Genomic DNA, 21,769 nt, shown 5'->3' with positions numbered 1-21,769 from the left:
TGAAAGGAAGAAATAACAAATAAAATTAGCCTACTATGTCTCTATTTATTCCTAGGGTACTTTCAGTCTATTATTTTTTTTATATATTTATTATCTTATAAAAATAAACTCTATTTTACTTACTATCAAATGAATAAATAAAATATATATATTTTTTATTTTTTAAGAACATATATTTATTTTATTTACCTTAAAATTATTATTTTAATTAATAAAATTATTTCTTCTTATTTATTTAATTACAAAAATCTCATTATTTTTCTAAAACTTAAATAAAATTATTTTTAATTTATTTTACAAAAAATTAGAGTGTTACAACAAACAAGGATATTATTTTGTAGACCTAACTTGTATTTGGATTAAAGGTTCTAAACTTAAATGAGCTTCATTTTATAAACCGAGTTTGCAAAAATAATTCTCTCTTTTCTTTCATTTTGAACCGAGTTTCAAGATAAAGTTTAGACAGAACTTAATTTAGCTTCAAACTGAACTGAAAACTAAATAAAATTAAAGACTTCTTTATTCTTTAGTTTTATATATAAAACAAACCTTTGGGGCTCCTAGCTGAAAACCAAACATGCACTTCATGATATTATTATACTAGAAACCTCATTATTATTTCACTAGCATTACTACATAAAAACGATGTAAATATTTAAAAGGCAGAAAAAGGTATGCATGCTTAAAGCATCTTGACAAGATACATTGGTTTCACACTTTTACCTGTAGTGTAGATGGCTTTTTTATTTCGTGAGTATGGTGATGGTAATATTAAAGGACATATTGAGCTGCAAATAAAGAACTCAGAGTCATCTCAATCAAAGACAAGGGTCCAAATATATTACAACTTCATAAGTTAAAAGTAGATATTACAAGTAACTTCATCAAGCATGACAAAGGTCCAAATACAATCAGGGGAATCTTATTCCCCATAAGAAAACAACAGAAACACACATTTTATTACAGTTTGTATCGATCATATAGCAAGAAGCAAATGCAGAGGAAGTAGGTCGTGTATATTAATTAGATCCCCTTTGCTGTCCACCAGTTCTTGTTATTCCTGTCATAGGGATTGACATAGCAAGGATCCCCACCCAAGTTATGGTGCTGATATCTCATTTCTTCCACCTTAGCTGTGATTGCACCAACATGCTCCTCGGTATAAGCCTCCTCGTACTCCTCGCTTTCCTCCGAGAAATACTCATGGTGCCCACCAGAATTGAACTTGCCACCACCCTTCGAAAAATGATGAGAGTTACTACTATTGGCAGCAAAAGGTAACTTTTTGCCACCCCCATGATGTGCATAGCCACGTCCAAAGCCATGGTCACTGTGCATGCCTTCTTGAAAAATATTATTGCCGGAGCTTCCTCCTAACTTGCCATGCTTCTGCTTTGACATTAACATCTCAGAGTCCATAGCAAAATCACCAAGCATGTTCATGTTCATGTGCATGCCTCTTCCTAACTTGCCATGCCTTTGCTTTGACATTGAGATGTCAGAGTCCATAGCAAAAGCAGCAAGCCTGTTCATGCGCATGGCTCCTCCTAACTTGGTATGCTTCTGTTTTGACATTGAGAGATCAGAGTCCACAGCAAAAGCACCAAGCTTGTTCATGTGCATGGCTGCTGGGAATCGCTTGTGGCCGTAGTTGTTATCAGAGCTCCAAGACGACTCTTCGTGGAAGGCATAGCCATGTTGCTGAGCCTGATGAGTCTCCATCCATGTGCCATCATCAGCATAGTATTGCTGTTGAAACACAAGGCTCCTTCTCATGTTTTTTTTTTGTTGGAAACTTGGAGGAAGTTAGTTTTCTGTTTTATTTTTCAGTTGTTGGAGACCCTTATATAGGCAGTTAAATAATAATATAATAATATTATATGCCTAGAAATGGGATAGATAACGATGCATCTTTGCATCCGAATTTAATTTTGCCAAATAATTCAATGGAATTTTGAACCAAGGCAGGATCGGTTGGACTTGAGAATGCGGTGGTGAATTATTGATATAACTTTATTCCAATACCTCTTTTGCGTGTTTGAATAGGTGTTAATATTGTAGCTCATGCGTCATTGTAGTGACGTGATATGGGTAATAGATATGGTTTGAAGACGTTCCAAATAAGGGTCAGACCGTGTCTTTGTGAAAGCTGCAGCATGGACTAGCCCATCAGTAAAGTTAGCTGAGGCAATAAGATTGAAGGTTTTGTTTATCTTTATGAATTAATTACTCGTTTCATTCTTATATCTGTTTAGTCTTCGTATTTTAGTCCTTAGCCCTAAAAGCTATTTCATTTCAATATCTATACATAATATTAGCATAGAGACTTACTTTAAATTTTAAACTTTTACGGACTAAAATTATGATTTACCAATATTACTTATATAGTGACCCATGCAGGACCAAATATTGAATTAGTCTAAAATCACAAGTGTTCACTCAAGTCAATGTGAGTAATAGAAGTACGTAATAACATATAATTGTGATCTGTGAATCACACCTTGGTAAAAAGTAAAATTTTCTCTGTTGCTAACACTAAAACAGGAAATCATTGCTTATGAGAGGCTTTAGGCACCATGCTAAGGATTTCAGTCCATTTCTAATCCTTGTATATATCACCAATCTCACAATAGTATGTAAGCAATTAAGCATTTAATATTCTAGTGAAATTCTTACTCAACACTAAATAGGATCTTAATCTTAATTCTTGACCAACTATTCGCCTTAGAATTGTCAATAATTCATCTTAGACACATCATATAAGTCCATCTAACATAAGACGTTACCTTTGTTTGGATTAGGAATTTTAAAATTTCAAGAAATTTGAAATGTCTAAAATTTGAATTGCTTTAATTTTAATTTCTTTCATTTCTCAAATGTTTTATTTGGATAAATCAATTCAAATTTCTTACATTTCGAATTCTTTGTTTGGATAGGGAAATTCAATTTTCTCCATATGCAAAATTTTAATTTTATATTTTAAATAGATGAAATTTTAATATTAAACTTTATAGAAAATAAACACAATCTAATTTTGAAATATTAATTAAAAAATATTTTCAATTTTTAATAATTTATAAATATAAAATATTGATAATTTTAGCTAGGGTTGTTTTGCCTGATCACAACCAGTGATGGTTTTAAATCGATATCAACCAAGGCTATTTTTCGGTCGACATCAAATAGGGTTTTTTTTTGTCAAAGTATGCCAGAAATATTTGTTAGCTGACGTCAGTCGGATTTATTTTTTTGGCTAACGTTGGTTGAGTCTATTTTTCAGCCGATGTTGGCTAGATTTTTTTACCAACGTCGGTTAGGGTTTGTTTGGTCAACACCGGCTAGGGTCTTTTCGAACGACATTAACCAAGGCTATTTTTAGCCACTGTCGACCTAAAAAATCCTAGCAAGCGTTGACAAAAAAATCTACCCAATATCAGCTAAAAAATAGCTTGGTCAATGCCGACCAATAGAACTTACCCGATGTCGACTGAAAAATATCATTGGTCAATGTTGACCGAAAAATCCTTAGTCGAAGTTGGCTAAAAAATAGCCCTAACCAATGTCGGACAAAAAACCCTATCCAACATCGACTATAAAATAGCCTTGGCTGATGTTCGCTAAAAAATAGCTCTGACCGATGTCGACTGAAAAAATTCTAGTGGATGTCGACTATAAGAAACTAGTCGATGTCAACTAAAAATAGTCATGTCTAATGTTGGTCAAAAATACCTAGTTGGTGTTAGCAGAAAAAATCCTAGCCAACATCATGCAAAACCTAGCTAATGTGGTTAAGAAATAGCTCTGGTTGATGTCAGCAAAAAAATCCTAACTAACGTCGGCTAAGAAAATCTAGTTGACATCAGCAAAAACACCCTAGCTAACATCGACTAAAATATAACCCTAGTTGATATTGGCTAAAAAATAGCTTTGGCTGATGTTGGCTGGAAAAATCTAGTTGACGTCGCTTGAAAAATCCTAACAGGTGTCTACTCAAAAGTTAGTCATGATCGATGTCAGTAGAAAAAATCTAGCCAACGTCGGCCAAAAAAATTATTGGTCAACATCAACTGAAAAAACTTGGATGACAATGACAAAAAAAATCATTGGCCGACGTTAACAAAAATTTCTCATGATTGACGTCAGTGAAAAAATAACCCTAACCAACATCATCTAAAAAAATCTTAGTCGATATCGACAAAAAATAGCTTTGATTGACATCATACAAAAAAATTCTAATCGAAAAAACCTCGGTCAACGTTAGTGAAAACAACTTATGTCGATATTGGCCGTAAAAACTTTGGTCACCCATAGTTGTGAGTGTTTAGCGAAAAAGAGTTGCGAGCAAAAACGTGAGTTAGAGTGAGCATCTCCTAAAAAAGAATTTCAAATTCTATATTTTTTGAGAGAATTTGAAATCTCATTGCTTTAGTCAATCAAAATAATTCATAAAAATACCAAAAATTAAATCTTCTTTCAAATACTCTATCTAAACAAACTATTTTATCATGAATCATTTTAAATTCCTTGAAAAAATGAATCCCCTTATTAAATTGCTTCATCCAAACACATTTTTAGTGTCCCCTGCTGAAATTCACTTAATCCAATACCCACCAAAATGGTTAATAATAGACGAAAAATAACCCGAGATGACATTACCCCTAACAGTCATGTGCAGATGGTGAACTCATCCAACAATGTAACTCTTAACGGTTAAAAAATATAAACAGTCAAAATTATTCACCAAGTATTTCACTAAACATTTTAATATATCTCCATTAAACACTTGTGACGACACGTTCCTTACTCAACAAATGGATTAAGGAAGGAATTAAGAGGAAAGTTCAACAACTATGCCCCATTGGTAATAAACCAGACAAAGTCTACTTGATCGATCGAGTTCACACAAGTCTCGCAACTATCATCAATAAAAAGAAAGGCCAACAAAAGTATGAAGAAATGGTATGCCTTTAATGATGATTATGACCATATGACAAATGAGTGTATTCACTTAAAGGACGACTAGACCAATATGTGCAGAAGAAGAGAGGTGAGAAAGAAGATTATCCGAAAGACAAACAAATGAAAGAAGAAAAACATGAAAAAAGAAGACGACATAAGCAAGCGCTTGACTAATATCTTCAGTCATCATAATGAAAGACAACTTTATATTATAACTTTAAGTTAAAGAAGATATTACAAGTAGCATCAAGCATCATATCACAAAGGTCCAAATAAATTGGAGAGATCTTAATTATTCCAACAAGAAAACAACAAAGAACACATTATTTTTATTACTGTTTTATTGATACTATTTGATAGGAAGAAGCAAGTGCATGCAGAAGTAATTAATAGGGTGTAGGTGGTGGGTTTATTAGAGTTAATTAGACCCCCTTTGCTGTCCACTGAAATTTGTGGGGTTTATGATTCATGTTGTTCCTTCCATAGGGATTGGCATAGCGAGTATCCCCACCACCCCAGTTATGACGCTCATATCTCATTTCATCCACCTTAGCCGTGACTCTGCCAACATGCTCCTCTGCATAAGACTCCTCGTACTTCTTGGATTCCTCCGAAAAATACTCATGATGAGAGGCGTTATTATTACCATGATGATGACCACCAAAAGGGAACTTTCTGCCACCCTGTGCATAACAACCATGTCCAAAGCCATGGTCTTGAAACATGCCTCCTCCTAACTTGCCACCATGCCTGTTGTTCATGTGCATGGCTCCTCCTACGTTGCCATGATGATGTTTTTGCATGGAGAGGTCAGAGTCCACAGCAGCAAAAGCACCAAGCCTGTTGTTGTGGTTGTTCATGTTCATGTGCATGCCTGGGAATTGCTTGTGGTTGTGGCCATAGTTGTTATCAGAGCTCCAAGAATCTTCGTGGAGGGCATAGCTCTGCTGCTGACCCTGACTCTCCATCCACATGCTCTCATCAGCACAGTGTTGCTGCTGCTGAAAATGGTTCCTCCCCATCTTGTTTCTTCGAAACTTCAAGTTATTTTTTGTTATTAGTGTTGAGAGATGTCTGCTTTAATTTGTTTCAATGGTTGGAGATCCTTATATAGGAACTTAATAATAATATTACAAGCCTGGAAATAGGATTGCTGATAGTAATGCATCTTTGTATCGGAATTTAATCTTTTCCAATTTCAATGTTGGAATTTTGAACGAAGGCAAGTGCGCTATAAATTATTGATACAACTTTATTCTAAATCCTCAGTGTTTTCTTCCCGTTCTTCCTTTTTTTTTAAAAAAAAAATCCCCCCAAGATATGGTTCAGACTTCAGACCATATATGCAGATCATTTATTCCCTTTTGGCTATAAATAATTGCATTCCTGGTGTTATTATAAAGATAGAAGTGAATTTCAGGATAACACATTTACATATTACAACCAAGTAAGAAATTCTCGGTAACCCTTTATAGCTATGGTGTTTCGAAGAATTATGAATAGCACCAATAATTAAAAAAAATCATATTTTGCAGTCAAAGGTTAAGACATATCAATTTATGATTCAATTAATGGTGGGCAAATAGGGCAGGTATCCGGGACCAACAAGGTGTTTTTGTGGTAGCTGCAACATGGAATAGCTAATAAGTTAGCTGAGGCAATGGGATTGAATTGAAGGTTGGGTTTGTCTTAAGCTAAGGACCACTTTTTTTTCTTTATCTTAATTATCGCTGAAACTTACTTATATGAAACGGCATTCCTTGAGGTCACTTTGATTTGGTGGTAGAAGATTTGATATGCCACTTATTTCATTTGGATAGAGAGGTTGCTGTTGATTAATAAAATACTCAAATTCCATGAAGAGGTAATAATAAGAATAGATTATTTATCTTTCTTTTAAAAATGAATGAATTATATATACTAATCCTACTTTAATATAAACAAATTTCTTATTAGTGCTTAATACTTGTAATCATATCTCTCCTTGATATTTTATATGTTTGTACAACTTTTAGTATTACTAGTAACAAATTTTGAACACTTTATTATCAATTATAGTATTTTAGAAATGAGGTTTTAAATAGTTCTGTTTTTAGCTTTAAAATTTCATCTAAAATGATATTGATTTTTATCTTTTGAGGTCACAAAATGAATAGCAGATGATTAAAACTACTCAATCCTGTTAAAAATCACAGACAGAGATGTTTTTAAAATCCTCATTTACGTTAAAATGAATTCCAATATAACACTTTCATTTTTCAAGAGTATATATGTTAAATAGAAAAAAGAAAATATAACGTTTAATAATGACAACAAGAATAATAATAATGATAATAATGTGATGTATTGGTTCTCTGCGGCTCAAAAATTCTAAACCCATCACCATGGCTAGCGTTGTAGGAATAACAAATCAGATTCTTAATTCGCATCGTGGATGGAAAAGCATCCCATTCGTTATAATGTTTCAACCATGAGGGATTCACATGGGACCGTATTCTCCTCTCCAAATAAAATTAAAGAGGTCTATGATTGTTTAAAGTTTTAAATACGTTTTTAGTATTTTATACGTTTTTAGTTTTTTTTCTCCTCCCTTCTTCCTTAACTCTACCCCAACTATTAGGTCAACTTTATGTCTCCTTGGTTATTATCAATTGTAACATTTTATTTTATTTTAAAAAATCTAATTTTATGACCTATTAGATGATACTTAAGTCCATTAATAATGTGTTAATGGATAACCGACTTTGGACACCTAATGATAATATGTGAATAGGAGATGTTTAGGGTTAATAAATAGAATTATAAACATGTGATTAGATGAAAAAAGGGTTATAAATTAGGGTTTTAAATTCATATAAAGCGTATCATTCTTAGTGATATTTTTCCTACAACTCTCATAAACTTCAAAAGTTGGATCTATACAAAAGCTAACTTTAACTCATAAAAACATTTATTTTATTTTTGTCTTCTTATTTTTCTCATGTAATTGCTTTCTATGATTTCCCATTCAAAATATAGAATTTGAAGCGTGTGATCCAACAAAAAAGTGTTTAAATCAATGCTTTAAATTCATACTAGCTTAATGTCTAATGTCTTGCATGAATATTACACACGGTTATTAAATTCATATTTTATAACTTATATAATTATTTTTTATTGTCATTATGAATTTTTATATATTATGAACTATTTACTTTAAATTTTAATAAATGTATATTAATAAATATGTCAATAAATATTTAAATATATTTTTATGTATACACATGTTGTAGAAAAATGTTATTATTTAGGTGTTGTCCTAAGTAGGATATCTTTCACTTTGGTGATATCTTGTATGTTCTTTTTTAAAAAAAGCTGATTTAGTTATTTTATTTTTTATATTTTGTATAATTGTGTTATTGGTACGAAGTATTTAGTAACTTTGAGGATGATTAATTTTTGTTAAAAAGTGACATTTGTCCACATAGCAAAACCTTCTTTTATAATATATTTTTAAATTTAATTAATTAATTTAAAATTATTATATGTACGAAAATATTATAAGCAATAAGCTGAAATTATTAGTAATAGTGATAAAAATTAATGAAATCAGTTGGATATATTATAAGTATGATGCAGTTTAATTTATTTTTTATTTGATTTAAGTACTAATAATATAACTAATAATTTGTAAATTGATTCAAATCTTTATTTATTTAATTTTTGAAATAATAATATAAAATTTTTAATAAACTTTTTTATGAATAATATATGTAATAATTGATTGATTATATTTTTTAAATAGTATTATAAACCTAGATCAATAAAAATATATATTTGTTTTAAAGTATTTAAGGTAATTGTATTAATATATATAAGAAATATTATAATTTATTGTCAACATAAATATTGTGAAATAATTTTTATTTAAGATAATAGTATTATAGTAGTCCATACCAGAGATTATGTGCAAAAATTTAGATAATAGTATTAGTTGATGATTTATCCATTAATGTTTGTTACATTAATAATTAATAATTAATAAGTAATAATAATATTTTGTGTAATATAATAATTTATTATCATGAATATGATTATAATATATAAATACTATAATTTTTAAATAATAAAATATAAAGTAATGATATTAAATATAAATCATGAACATAAATTCTATTATTATTATTATTATTATTTTGAAATGTTCAAATCATAGAAATATTTCGAATCATGAATTTTTTTTAATTATGTATTGAAATATATATTAGTATTATCCACTAATAGAAATCAGAATATATATTTTTAGTTTGAGATTATTTTAATCATAAAAAATTGACTGGAAAAATTATTACCACAAATTAGTTTGTATATGCAAATCATATATTTTTTTTAATTAAGTAAATTTTTTTAGACAATTCAGTAATTTTTAAGCATGATTTTGATTTAATAGAGAAGAATAAAATAATTAAAACAAACATTCAAATTTACTGTATTTAACGAAGAAGAATAAAATAATTCGAAGGAATATTCGAATTGATTGCATTTAATAAGAAAGAATAAAATAAATAAAAGTAAAATGGATTGCTTTTAATTGAAAAGAATGAATATCAGATTATAATCTTAGTGCTATTTTTCCTACAAGTGCATCATATAAGTTTCTTTAAAAGCTGAATTTTAACTTGCACAAAAACTAATTTTATTTTATAAAAAGATTTATTTTCTCATGAGTTTTTGGATTAGTGTATTCAGGACCTGATAAAGCTTGAAATCAACTAGGTAGAGTTGCACTTTTCTTCAAGGCTTGAATAAAGTTCTTAAAATGAGATACCAAATAATAAATGAAAGAGACATTTCAATTCTCAACCCTACACATTTACGTCGTGCTTGGGTGAAATGGCCTAAAGAAACTTAAAAAGATCGCCATCACTAAAATTTCTATCTAACCGTATCATGTGACATAGTCACCCCCAAAATATTCAAATTCCATTAAGATTCTTACATAAAAATATTCAGATGGCATCCATAGATGAAAGAAAAAATGAAAGGGTTTTGGTCTTGACTCCCTTAAACTCAAGTCAAGCCTGCTCCTCTGCATGTTACCTCTGGTTGTTAACATGAGGTGTCAAGAATCAAGATATAGTCATATCATCACAGTAGAGACCAAGACTATTTTAAAATAATTTAAAACACATAAATATCAAAATCAACAAACAAAATTTAATCATATTTACAAGAATAAAAAACAACATATTCAAGCGTTGAAAATATAATGCAGGCAATCAGAAGAGAGACATCTTCAACATCAAAGTAGAGCAGAAAGAGAATAAATTTATATGCAACACAAAACTTCCCTAACGGGAAAAGGTAAGGTTGGGAACTTTAAACTACTATGTATCTGGGGATCAATCAGCCACACTAATCCAAAATAAACACAACCTCATCATGACTGAGAGAAACATTGTATTCTAAAAGCTCAATAGATAAAGATGCTGCTCCCCTTGAAAGAAGTCCAAGTCTAAATTATGTACAGAATTGTCCCCATGATCAAAGAATTTGTCCTAAATGAACGAAATTCTGACAAAATAATATCTTACTGGATTTTGAAATACCAGTACGAGTGACAAAACAGTAATCAAAATCCCAGTTAAAACCACAATGAGCAGCTCAAGCTGCACAATAAAACTGTGCCATAAATAACCTCTCCTTGATCATCTGGACTCTCTCAAGCAATTCCCAGGCAACAGAAATTTGTACTTCTGTGCATTTTCCAGTAGATAAGCAGGAAGATGAACTGCAGAATAGGAATGGGGTATTGGTCCCATTTTACCAATGATTTCCTTGAAAGTGTATTCCTCTGGTAGCATATCAAATAAATCAGCCCCTTTGCAGATTACATCTTGAATTCTCTTGGGATTTAAATAATGGGAGAATCTGACTCTGTCGTTATGACTGTACGCTTTCATCTTAAAGATGAAATCGCTGATATGGCGGAAGCAAAAGCTGCAATGCCAACCAGCATCCGCCAATAAGTTATCGGACTGGCGGTAATGTGCATACCTAGTCTTACCACTCTGATATCTGTGAACAGAAGCTCTCCAGCTGCCATCATCCATGAGAAACTCAAAGGAGTATAGATAGTTCTTCAGCTGAAGATGAAGGACTGAAGGCACGTCGTCACACCACCTCAAGAGGTTAATAGTGTGAGCACTCGGAATCTCGTCAACATCTGACATAATCAACAAGTCATCATCTGTAATACCAGCTATCTTAAGGAGTTGGTCCAATGCCACTCGCTGATACGCCTCCTCAACAAACGGGTTTTCTCCTTTCTTAAACCTCCCACCAATAGTTCCATAAGTTAACCGAGACTCCACAAATTTGAACTGCTCCCGGTTGCCTTTGAAGACAAAAGGTTTTGGCCTACCAGTAAATGTGGAATTTGACTCAAGGAGAACAAACTGTGTTATGTAAGGATACAACTCTCTCCAGCGCAAGTTTAGTATTTCCAATTCGTTACTGAACAACACAGCGTCATACACACGTCTCGGGAACTCACGGACTCCCCAGCCGTGAAGTCTGCAGAGATTCTCCATCGACACATTTTCGTTGTAGTAATGTGGAATGACATGGAAAGGCTTGGGTGGTTTCTCCCATAGTGGCCGCAGGAAGTAGGAGATTTTCTGTCCATGCAAGTATATTCCAAAGATGCACATTGGCACAACAGCAAAAAGAAATATGCAGGTTTTTACATCCACGCCGCGTAAAATGCAGCGCACTCTTGACATGCCCGATACTTGACTTGACTCCTGTATCATTAAAGAGCAAACATCTAAGTCAACATTCATCAAGAAAGATAATACAACAACATTATAACTTGACAATGCAACTTCATTCCACCCTGTAAATAAATCAAACCATGATCCATATGCCAAATTTTCCCTATCTATTGATGTTTTTTTTTTCAATAATCATTGAACGTAACACCAAGGGGGCAATTCTAATCAATAATAGACTAAAAAGCTGCATCTTGAACAGATCAGACACATGCAAAAAACCCAAAATGCAAATTGTTAATTGTTCAGCCGTTCCAATCCCATTATGGCTGCGCAATCAAACCCCTCTCCCCCCTCATAAACAAAAGAAAATGAAGAAGAAAGAATCGAGAGTCTGAATAAGCATGTGCATGTGCCATAAATTAAATCCCTAAGAAATAGTCCAGCATATTTGCTAAAAATAGGCTTAAAAATCCATGCTTTCTCAGATAGCCAAATTTAGATCACAAAAATCACGCACACATTAAAACGCACAGAAAAAAAAAAAAAAAAAAGGTCGACTAGGGTACAGAATGGCCACGACCAGACACCATTTTCATTTTATCATTTTAATAACCCCCCAAACCAAAGACGAGATTAATCAAAGGGGGCAAATCGAAGCCACGACGATTAATCAAAGGGAGCAAATCCTCTCACAAAAATCACGCACACATAAAAAAGATGGAACTTTTTTTCTTGTATGGAATGATAATAATTACCTGGCCACAAACGTCGCCGCATAAATCATCGGTCTTCTTAGGGCAGTAATGGCCACCGGAATCTCTCACCGCACACCACATTATTAGAGTTCAATCCAAATCCAAATCCAAGGAAACCAGATCGATAGTGAAAAACACTCGCTCCGATCCAAATCCTCTTCTGGCAAGAAGCAACAAGGAACGGGCGTTGTTGAAGGATAAATAAAAGCAAGGGGTAAAGGCGTAGGGTTTTGTGGTAAGGAGTGAGAGACAGACACTGAAAGCCAAACGAGGAAGTTCCGTTGAGGTATTCCTCTTTGGCTGTTTTTTGTTGTGTTTGTGTTGATGATGTTTCTGTTCTTCTCAATGCCACTTGTTTTTGTTTCAATTCCAATTAATCACCGCCTCTTCCAAATGTGTATTTATGTATAAATAGCCATTAGCTAAACCCAAAACTCATTTCTAGTAAAACACCTGTTCTACACGCGCATTCGTTTTGTTTCTTTTGAACATATCTTCTACTTACTTAGTCACGCAGCATAGCCCCTCTATTATATATAACTTTCAAAAAGTGTATTAATTAATTATCATAATATAATTTCGTTTTATTTTTATACAGCTCTCGTAGTAAAAACCAAGTCTTGATGTAGGTTACATCGTTCGTGAGTTGTTCTCTCTTTCGGATTTTTTCTAACGTTGCCACGTGGCGGCCATGCTTTGTGATTGGGAGCGCGTAGAATCCAAGACGACGTCGTTGCTTCCTAAGCGACAATGGGTGTTGGATTCGAGTGAGTAACGCTGGCACGATGTTGAGGTTTGGTGGGGGAAGGATTGGCTACGGCCATGCGCACCATAACACTGTGTAAGGCAATTGGGTGTAGGGTGGGGCCCATACCAACTGGGTTAATTGTGTTGAGGGGCCCTACCACGACGTTGTCGCCAACTTTCTGCTTTCATTCCGATGCTAATTATAGAAACGGTCATCTTATTCATTATCTTAAGGACAATGATTCAAATATTAAAAAACATAAAATATAATACTATTTGATAAAAATATATCATAAAATTTTAAAAATATATATATCTTGAGCAATAAGTTTTAATTGAATATCAGTGTGTAACTTTTTTTATGTTTTCATTGTAATATCCTGACAAAAATGTTTGTTAATTACTGTATTATAAGTTTAATGATAACTAATAAAAATTAAGCACCATATATACATGATAATTTATTATATAAATAATAATATAAAATAATTTTATATTATCAATGTATAAGTTATATTTTCTTTTATTATTTAAAAATAGATAGTTAAATTGTTAGAAAAATAACAATTTTAGTTGAGTATTTTTTATTAATTTTGCACTCAAAGTATATAATTAAGTAATAAAAATATTAAAATTTATGTTATTATTAATATTAATATTTATTTATTTACTGTGATTTTAATAAGAAATATTTATTCTTCTTTTTTGGTATTACGAAATATTTACTCTTTAATCATTATTCTTCTAATTCTAATTAGTAAAACTGCAACACTGTGCGACAAGCCCTAAGCAGTTCTGCTAACGATTCAACGAGGAGCACCCTACCACTCTACTACTAGTGAGTATTGACTTGACTATTTTACGTTTCCTAAACGACTCCAATGAGGCAAATTTACGACAAAGGGTCATATTTATAAAGTATTTACGGATTAGGGTCCCTTTTAAAAGAAATTGCAGGGGGGTATGTTTTGTGTTGGATGCCGCCAGTTGCATCAGCGGTTCAGGTGGTGCTGTCACTAGCTGTGGCGAGAATGGGGCTGACGTGGCTGGGTGCCGCCAGCACCAACTGCGGTACAGCGTCTGTCGTCACTAACACCAGCGAGACACTGGACAACCCGCCAATGCCACTGGCGGGACATTTCTCTTCTTTCAGAAGCTTGCTGCTTCGTTGATTTTGAGGCATGCAAGAAGAGAGAGGAGTCATACTACACAAGTTTCACACTTCCTCTCATGTTTTTACTGCATTTGGAACTCTTCACTCTTCTCGACATCTTCATCTCTGTCAAGTTTCCATAGCACAGAGAGAAAACTGGGTGGGTTAATGGTTTTCTTTTCCTTTCCCTCAGATTTTTCTTCTCTTTCACTCTCTGGTTTTCATACCTCATCTCACTGATTGTGCCCTTTAGCTTTTTTTTTTTTCACTCTGGATTAGTTAGTGTGGTGACTTCACTTAGGAGTTGGTACATTCACTCACTCACTCATCTTTCAATGGCATAAAAAAAGTTTTGTTTTTTGGGATTTTTTTAATTCACTTTTTGCATTTGGAGTATATGGGTTGGAATGAAATAATGAAAGGCTTTGGCTTCCATTATTGGTTTCTTCATTTGCATGTTTTTTCTCTTTTGGGTTTCTAGAGAATCTTGCACTTGCAGTGCAAAATGCATTTAAAGTTTTGATTTTTTTTTCCTCTGGGGTGTGGCTAATTGATTTGAAATTGGTTGGTTGTGTGTGTTTGTGTTGTGCAGGTGTTTTGAGATAATAATGCTGAGGAAGAGGAACAGGTCAGTGCAGAAGGATCAACACCACATGTGTGAAGCCAATTCGGAGCACTATTCTCAATCTCATCATGCTTTGGTGGGGCACTAATTCGGAGCACTATTTATTTTTACTATATTTGTCGTTCAATGATTTGGATTCATTTACTACCATACCAACTAACCCAGGTCCTCCACTTTCAACTTTGAATTACATTATTGTTATTCGTCTTGGGATGCCGGAGAAAACTTTGCAAATGGTATTTGATACGGGCAGTCATCTCACATGGACCCAATGTTATCAATGCAAGTCATGCTATGAACAAGCCAATGCAAGATTTAATCCATTAAATTCTTCAACATATGAGGCTTCAGATTGCTTAGATGATACATGCAAAAACCTCATAAGCAGTGGACAAGGTAAACAATCTTCAATTTAAAATCACGTTATTTCAAAACAACGAGTAAGCTTAATTGATTTTTTTTTATGCAGGTCTGTTGCAAATGTCCCGCCACTGGCATTGGCGGGTTGTCCAGTGTCTCGCTGGTGCTAGTGGCGGCACAGTTGTACCACAGTTGGTGCTGGCGGCATCCAGCCACGTCAACCTTATTCTCGCCACAACTAGTGGCGGCACCACCTGAACCGCTGATGCAACTGGCAACATCCAACACAGAACAGACCCCCTGCAATTTCTTTCAAAAGGGATACTAATCCGTAAATACTTTATAAATATGACCCTCTGCCGTAAATTTGCCCTCCAATAACTGATCCTTTTTATTGTTTGAGCAGAAATATTATTTTTATAATAATTTACCCAATAAATACTATTTATTGTTCGAGTATATAAAAAAAGAAAAAAAAATGAAATGTGAACAAATAAATTAATAAAAAAGATGACAAATGCTACACGATGGTTATACTTTTTATATTCATAATAACCAAAAAAAATTAATATATCATTTAATCACAACTCGTAAGGATTACTTTTTGTCGATGTGAGACTTGGATTATTTTCAACACATTCTCTCACACCAAGCAATTTTTGGACTCGGGGCATGGTGTTTGTCACCACAAAGCGAGAACTAGCGGAAGCGTAATCCCAGGATCAGAATTGACTCTAATATCATGTTAGATTTTATCTTAAAACCAATTGACATTAAGTGAAGTTGTCCAACATGTATATAAGCAGCACTCCAAGAGTGAGACAAATGTAGGACTTGGATATTTTCCAACAAGAATAATATAAGATTAATTTATAATAATATTATTATTTTTATCTATTTATTAATTTTTCTTCCTCTTTTCTAAAATAATAAGGACGACTATTGTTTTGGGACTTACAAATTACTGATAAATTGCATTCATCTTCCAATAACTAATCATTAATCATGACATAACTACATGAATAAATACCCAAATTAAAAAAGATAAGAGGTTCTTATGATTTTTATTGACTTATATGTCAACTAATGAAAAGCATGCAATCTTTTTTCGTGAATTAAACGGTAGGAAAGAAATGATACCACTAAAGTTATCAGGTGGGGTATCATTCGCATATTTAGAAAATTAGTAGAAATCCAACTCATGGGATCGTTGGACAGCAAACTAGGGAGAGTTTACCTGAAAATAATAAATTTATATCTAACAAGGACTACAATTACACTCATTCTAATTATTATCATTATTACTTTTAAAAAAATATTATCATTATTAAGAATTAGATAACACAAAAGCCTGTGTTTCCAATTCTACGATAAAACTCGAACAGTTATGCAATCCAATGTTTGTCAGTTATGTTAATTACTTTTATCTGTTTAATGAAAACAGAATGCTCATCTTAGAGACTAAAGACTCGATGATTCCAGCTCCGGAGTTTGGTATCAAGGGAAGCAATAAATAGTGCAGTAATATATTATTGAAACAATTGCCGTGAATTGGAGTTACAAGGATAATATCCACAGATTTTGCTCATAATTATGTTGTTAGGTTATTGATATCACTTTAACAGTAAGATAAAATTTTAAAGGATAAACTATTTTTTAGTTCATAAAATTAAAAAAAAAACTATTTTTAATTCCTGAATATTTTATTTTTTTTAGTTCCTGAATTTTTTTAATCCTTATTTTTAGTTTCTGATTTTTTTGTCCATGTTTTTAATCCTTTTAAGTTTTAATGGACTATAAGTAAGGAGGAAAAAAAGTTGAAGAAGTAAAACAGGTAAAAAAAAATAAAAAATAAAAATAAAAATTTTAAAAAATTTAGGACTAGAAGGATAATAAATTTAATATTAAATGAATTTGTTTGAGTTGTTTATAAGAAAGTTACTAATGCTTTCATGGGCCATAATTGCTTTTATGGTCATGGGTTTACCATAAAATTCAACTGGGAAGAGACTAGGAAACATCATTTTAGAAGGAGAAGTGGACGTCTATTTCAAACCCAAACTGCACGGATTACACGGTTTTGTTCATAATTTGGCATAACTACAAAGACCCAGTACTTGCCAAGAAATTTCAAAAAGTAGGCTTTGATATTGGTCCACGCCACTGAAGTCAAAGTCATTTTATAATATATATATAGCATCATCATTATTATATGATAAAGACAATCTTTCTTTTAGTAATTTTCTTTATCCTTTGGAGTATATCCTTCAACCATTTTCAAAATTCAAAATACCTATTAAAATTAATTACTATCTTGTTACATTTTCTCTAATTTTTTTTAATATTGTAGCTCCTTATCTTCCCTTTTCTTCCTATTTTATTTTTATTTTATTTTATAAAAAAATGTACACAGACATGGAATGCCTCTATCTCATGTAATATAAATTTAAAAGAATGGCAGGGTGAAAATGTCATTTCCATTTTCTTGTATATTAGTTTTTTTCAGAATACAAATAATCATGCTAGCACGCATTTTTTTAGCAATTTAAATGCATTTTGTTCTTATTAAAATCTTTAGAGTCCTGTTTTTCTTAGCGTGACTTCTTTTTATTAATCATATCTCCAACACGGTTTCATGTGAACAATTAATTATACACACGCTCACAGAACTGATTTACTTGATTAAAATTAGATGCTATTTTTTTCTTTTATTTAAAGAAGTGTGAATAGTTCAGTTAAAACATTTTAGATTTCCCTTAAAAAAACATTTTGAAGATTTTATTTTAAATTTACATACATGCAATTTTTTTGGTTCAACCCTGAGTTTTCCTTTTTTATATATCAAGTGTCGTGAGTATGTTGAGGAAACTTTTAGGGAATTGATATTGTTGTCCCAAAATTACTTTTGGTCCCTACCATGCAAGTGCATTTATCAAAATATTTTTCTTTTTTTTTTTCGTTCTGTTTTCTCCCATATTGGCACCCATCCCTCACCTTTGTGATTCTTTTTTTTTTCTTTCAATTTTCTAGCAAAACAATGAAATCATGATTATTATGTTAAAAATTCATCCAGATTTTGTTGTGTTATAATTTATGTAACACAACCAAATCATATTTTTTTCTTGAAAAATACACATTAACATGATTCCATTATATGCTTAATTAATCCCATTTATACAATAACATTATCATTTATTGTATATTTTTCACACATCTAATAGTACAATAAAATTATAATTTCATTGCATTATGAGAATATGAAAATATCATGCAATAAAATCACAATTTCTTTTAATTTTTTTTTACTCCATTAATATAATAAAATGATAATTTCGTTGTGCATTAGGAGAAATGATATTTTTGAATGGTGATAAAAAGTCAATAGCAATCCCCAACTGTTATTGTGTGAATTTATATATTAAGTGCTTATTTGAGCCTCACAAATTTTATTCAAACCCCATGAAGAAACTTTTGTTCATATCCGAAAGTTCAACTTGGGCTAAGCTTCAGGGGAGGAGAAAAGAAAAGCGTTTTGGACCTTACGGTGTGTGCTGTTGGGCCATTCTGATAGCACGGGGCTTTCTGCTGTTGGTTTTTAATAATTAGGGGACTCAAGATCAATTATATAATTAAGTTATTATTTTTTATTTCAGAAGTTTGAAACTGAATTTTCTAAAAATATTTTACAACTTTAATATTTATTTATTATTTTAAATCGTAATGGCCTAATGATTTTTTCACTAATTTTATCATTATATATATAAAAAAATACTTAACACCTCTTACATGTATACATTTCGAGAAAGATAAAGAGAAATAATAGATAAATGATTGATTTAATAAGTGATATAATATGATAGGAAAAAAGAGATAGAATGAAATTAAAAACATTGATGAAATATTTAAAATTTATGAGTGTTCAAATATAATTATCCATGTATATAAGAGCGTCTTATCCTTGATATGTATATGTATGATTTTCATTTTTATACTTCATATTCTCATTGATGAGTGTTAAAATCCTTGTAGGTGATCATCCTTAGAGACCTCTTCACCGCTGTTCTACTTTCTTTCCCCACCATGCTATGTTGCCCAAATTAAAATCACCTTCCCCATGTCTATTTTTAAATTAATTTGTTCGGATCTTCGAACGTGGGTGAGCATGAGAATGATGAGATATGGTAACATGAGTTATATAATGGGCATTATTTAAACTTTTATTGGCAACTTCTAAGGCCTTTTGATTGGTAACAAGAGTTATATAATGGAAAAGTTATAAGTTTCCAGTGCATGGACCTTCTAAAATTAATTAGTATACATATTCTGTTTAACACTGTAGCTTATATATACTTCCAATTTTTGGCATAATATTGCCTGATAAGGTTAGAATAATTAACAAAAGCGGTTGGTTATTTTTATTTAGCCCGATGTGCATGTTTGTTTTATATTTCTCCGGTGGTCTCTGTCTTTATCAGTACTAGTTAGGTCATAATTCTCGTGCTAGTTTAATTACGGGGAAGAAGGGGACCAGAAACCAACCATGTTCTGATGCCACTCAAAGACACATTTATGAATAGATTAATCCACAAATGGCTGTTAATGCTGAAACGTGAAGGGTCTTTTTGCGAGTTTGGAAACACATTTTTAAAGCAAGTATACGTACTCTAATAATTTGTTCACATTAATAACACAGAAAAATGAAGATCTTATTCTTTTTGTAGCTTCTGTCTTCATTGATGTGGATTCAGTATTATTAAACGTGTTTTCAAACATGAAGGAATGATTTACTTCACATTCAGTGAAGCTAAATTCTCAGATGTGCCATCATTTGCATGCAATTGGCAAGCAGATCGAGATTAATATTTAGGTTCATTAGTTATTTATAGTACTCCAAATTATGTTTTGACTTTGAAGTTAATTTAATCCCTTATAATTTAAAATCGTTTCAATAAATTCTTTAATTTGTAATCATATTATAGCATTTTTTTTAATAAAATCTCCATAAGATAAATTTAAAAATGTTATAATAAAAATGGACGAAGCGCACTACACTGTTAAAGGGTATATGTAACAATAAAAGCGTTAAAAAATAAAATCCTTTTCAATTTCGTGTTCTTTACAGGCCATAAACTCACATGGATCAAAGTTGAAAGTTGAATAAGATTTTTTCAACCATTCCACAAAAAATTAGAATATGTCAAACTAAATCTTATAATGCGTTTGAAGAAACTAATCCTGTTTCTTACTAGTACGTACAATGATAATCACTTTCACATTTTTTAAATAATTTTTTATCTATCTATTTCTTTGCTAATTATAATATTTTTAAACACGTGTTTATATGATCTGTTTAACTTTTAAATATTTTACACACTTATCATATAAAAAATAATAATAAATTCATTAAAAAAGTTAGAAATATTTTTAATATAAATAAATAATTTGTGAAAATAGAATATATACATTGAAAGTTTAAAATAATTTTACATTATTATTAAATTATAAATCATTATTATGTATAGTATTATATATTTGTTGATTTTTACGATGATAATAATAAATTTTTATTGGTCGATAGTATTAAAAACTTTACATCGATATGAATCATTAAACTCGTCATAAATCATAATAATTTATAATCTAAGGATGTAATATTTACCCACGGAACACAGAAAGACGGATTAGTAAATCAAATTCAAAATCATTCATTAGGAACGCACAATAGATGCAATCTCGTGATGTGTAAAAAGAAACCATTCTATTCTCAACCATGATCATCATATGAACCCTCAAGAAACAAGATTCACATGGACGAATAAGGTATATACCTTTTCATTCTCCTTTCTACATTCCTTTCTTCTTTTTGTTTCATTATTCATTGCATAATATCACTTATTTTATTTCCTTTTTAATTTTTCTCTTCTCCTAGAAGTATATATTAGAATTTATTATCACCATTTTCTTTTTTATACAGTGCATAAAATGGATGGATAATATGATCAAGAAAAATAAATTATAAAACATTCCATACAAAAGTAGAAAATTTTTATAGGTCAACAAATTTTCTCTGCTATTATCATTAGACCCAACAAAATAGACAAATCCAACTTTTATACATGTATAAGAACCAAAAATTTACAATTTCATCTGAACTGAAAGTTAAAAGGAAGATTACGCAGGCATCAAATAAATTTTTGGTCTTAAATAAAAAATCACATGTTTTTCAATTTATTAAGTCAGATATTAATTTTATTTGTGAATTATGATTGTCATTTGACTCAAAATTTTTACACATAAGAATAGAATACTAGTTTTTTTTTACTAAATTGATCATTATTATTCATGCATTTGACATCCAATAATTAATTTAACCGAAAAGATATATAATTAATATGTATTTACAAAATATCACAAT

General features: G+C 31.3%; 3 protein-coding genes across 3 annotated transcripts; all 3 read right to left on the bottom strand.

The window, feature by feature from the left end:
• Positions 1-812: 812 nt before the first annotated feature.
• On the bottom strand, positions 813-1,815 carry LOC114381353. Its single transcript, XM_028340593.1, has one exon. The coding sequence runs from the start codon at positions 1,774-1,776 to the stop codon at positions 1,024-1,026; it is 753 nt and encodes a 250-aa protein (XP_028196394.1). The 5' UTR covers positions 1,777-1,815; the 3' UTR covers positions 813-1,023.
• A 3,333-nt stretch (positions 1,816-5,148) lies between these two features.
• Positions 5,149-6,062, bottom strand: LOC114381328 (GATA zinc finger domain-containing protein 14-like). Its single transcript, XM_028340552.1, has one exon. It carries the CDS (start codon positions 5,979-5,981, stop codon positions 5,382-5,384), a length of 600 nt encoding a protein of 199 aa, XP_028196353.1. The 5' UTR covers positions 5,982-6,062; the 3' UTR covers positions 5,149-5,381.
• A 4,171-nt stretch (positions 6,063-10,233) lies between these two features.
• Positions 10,234-12,978, bottom strand: LOC114382333. The gene is made up of 2 exons (XM_028341661.1): positions 12,470-12,978; positions 10,234-11,744 (listed from the first exon to the last, which is right to left on the bottom strand). The coding sequence occupies exons 1-2, from the start codon at positions 12,548-12,550 to the stop codon at positions 10,647-10,649; spliced, it is 1,179 nt and encodes a 392-aa protein (XP_028197462.1). The 5' UTR covers positions 12,551-12,978; the 3' UTR covers positions 10,234-10,646.
• Between the last annotated feature and the right edge of the window lie 8,791 nt (positions 12,979-21,769).

This window comes from Glycine soja, chromosome 13 (assembly GCF_004193775.1).
Source record: "Glycine soja cultivar W05 chromosome 13, ASM419377v2, whole genome shotgun sequence".
Lineage (NCBI taxonomy): Eukaryota > Viridiplantae > Streptophyta > Magnoliopsida > Fabales > Fabaceae > Glycine > Glycine soja.
This window is presented reverse-complemented; position numbering and strand designations above follow the sequence as displayed.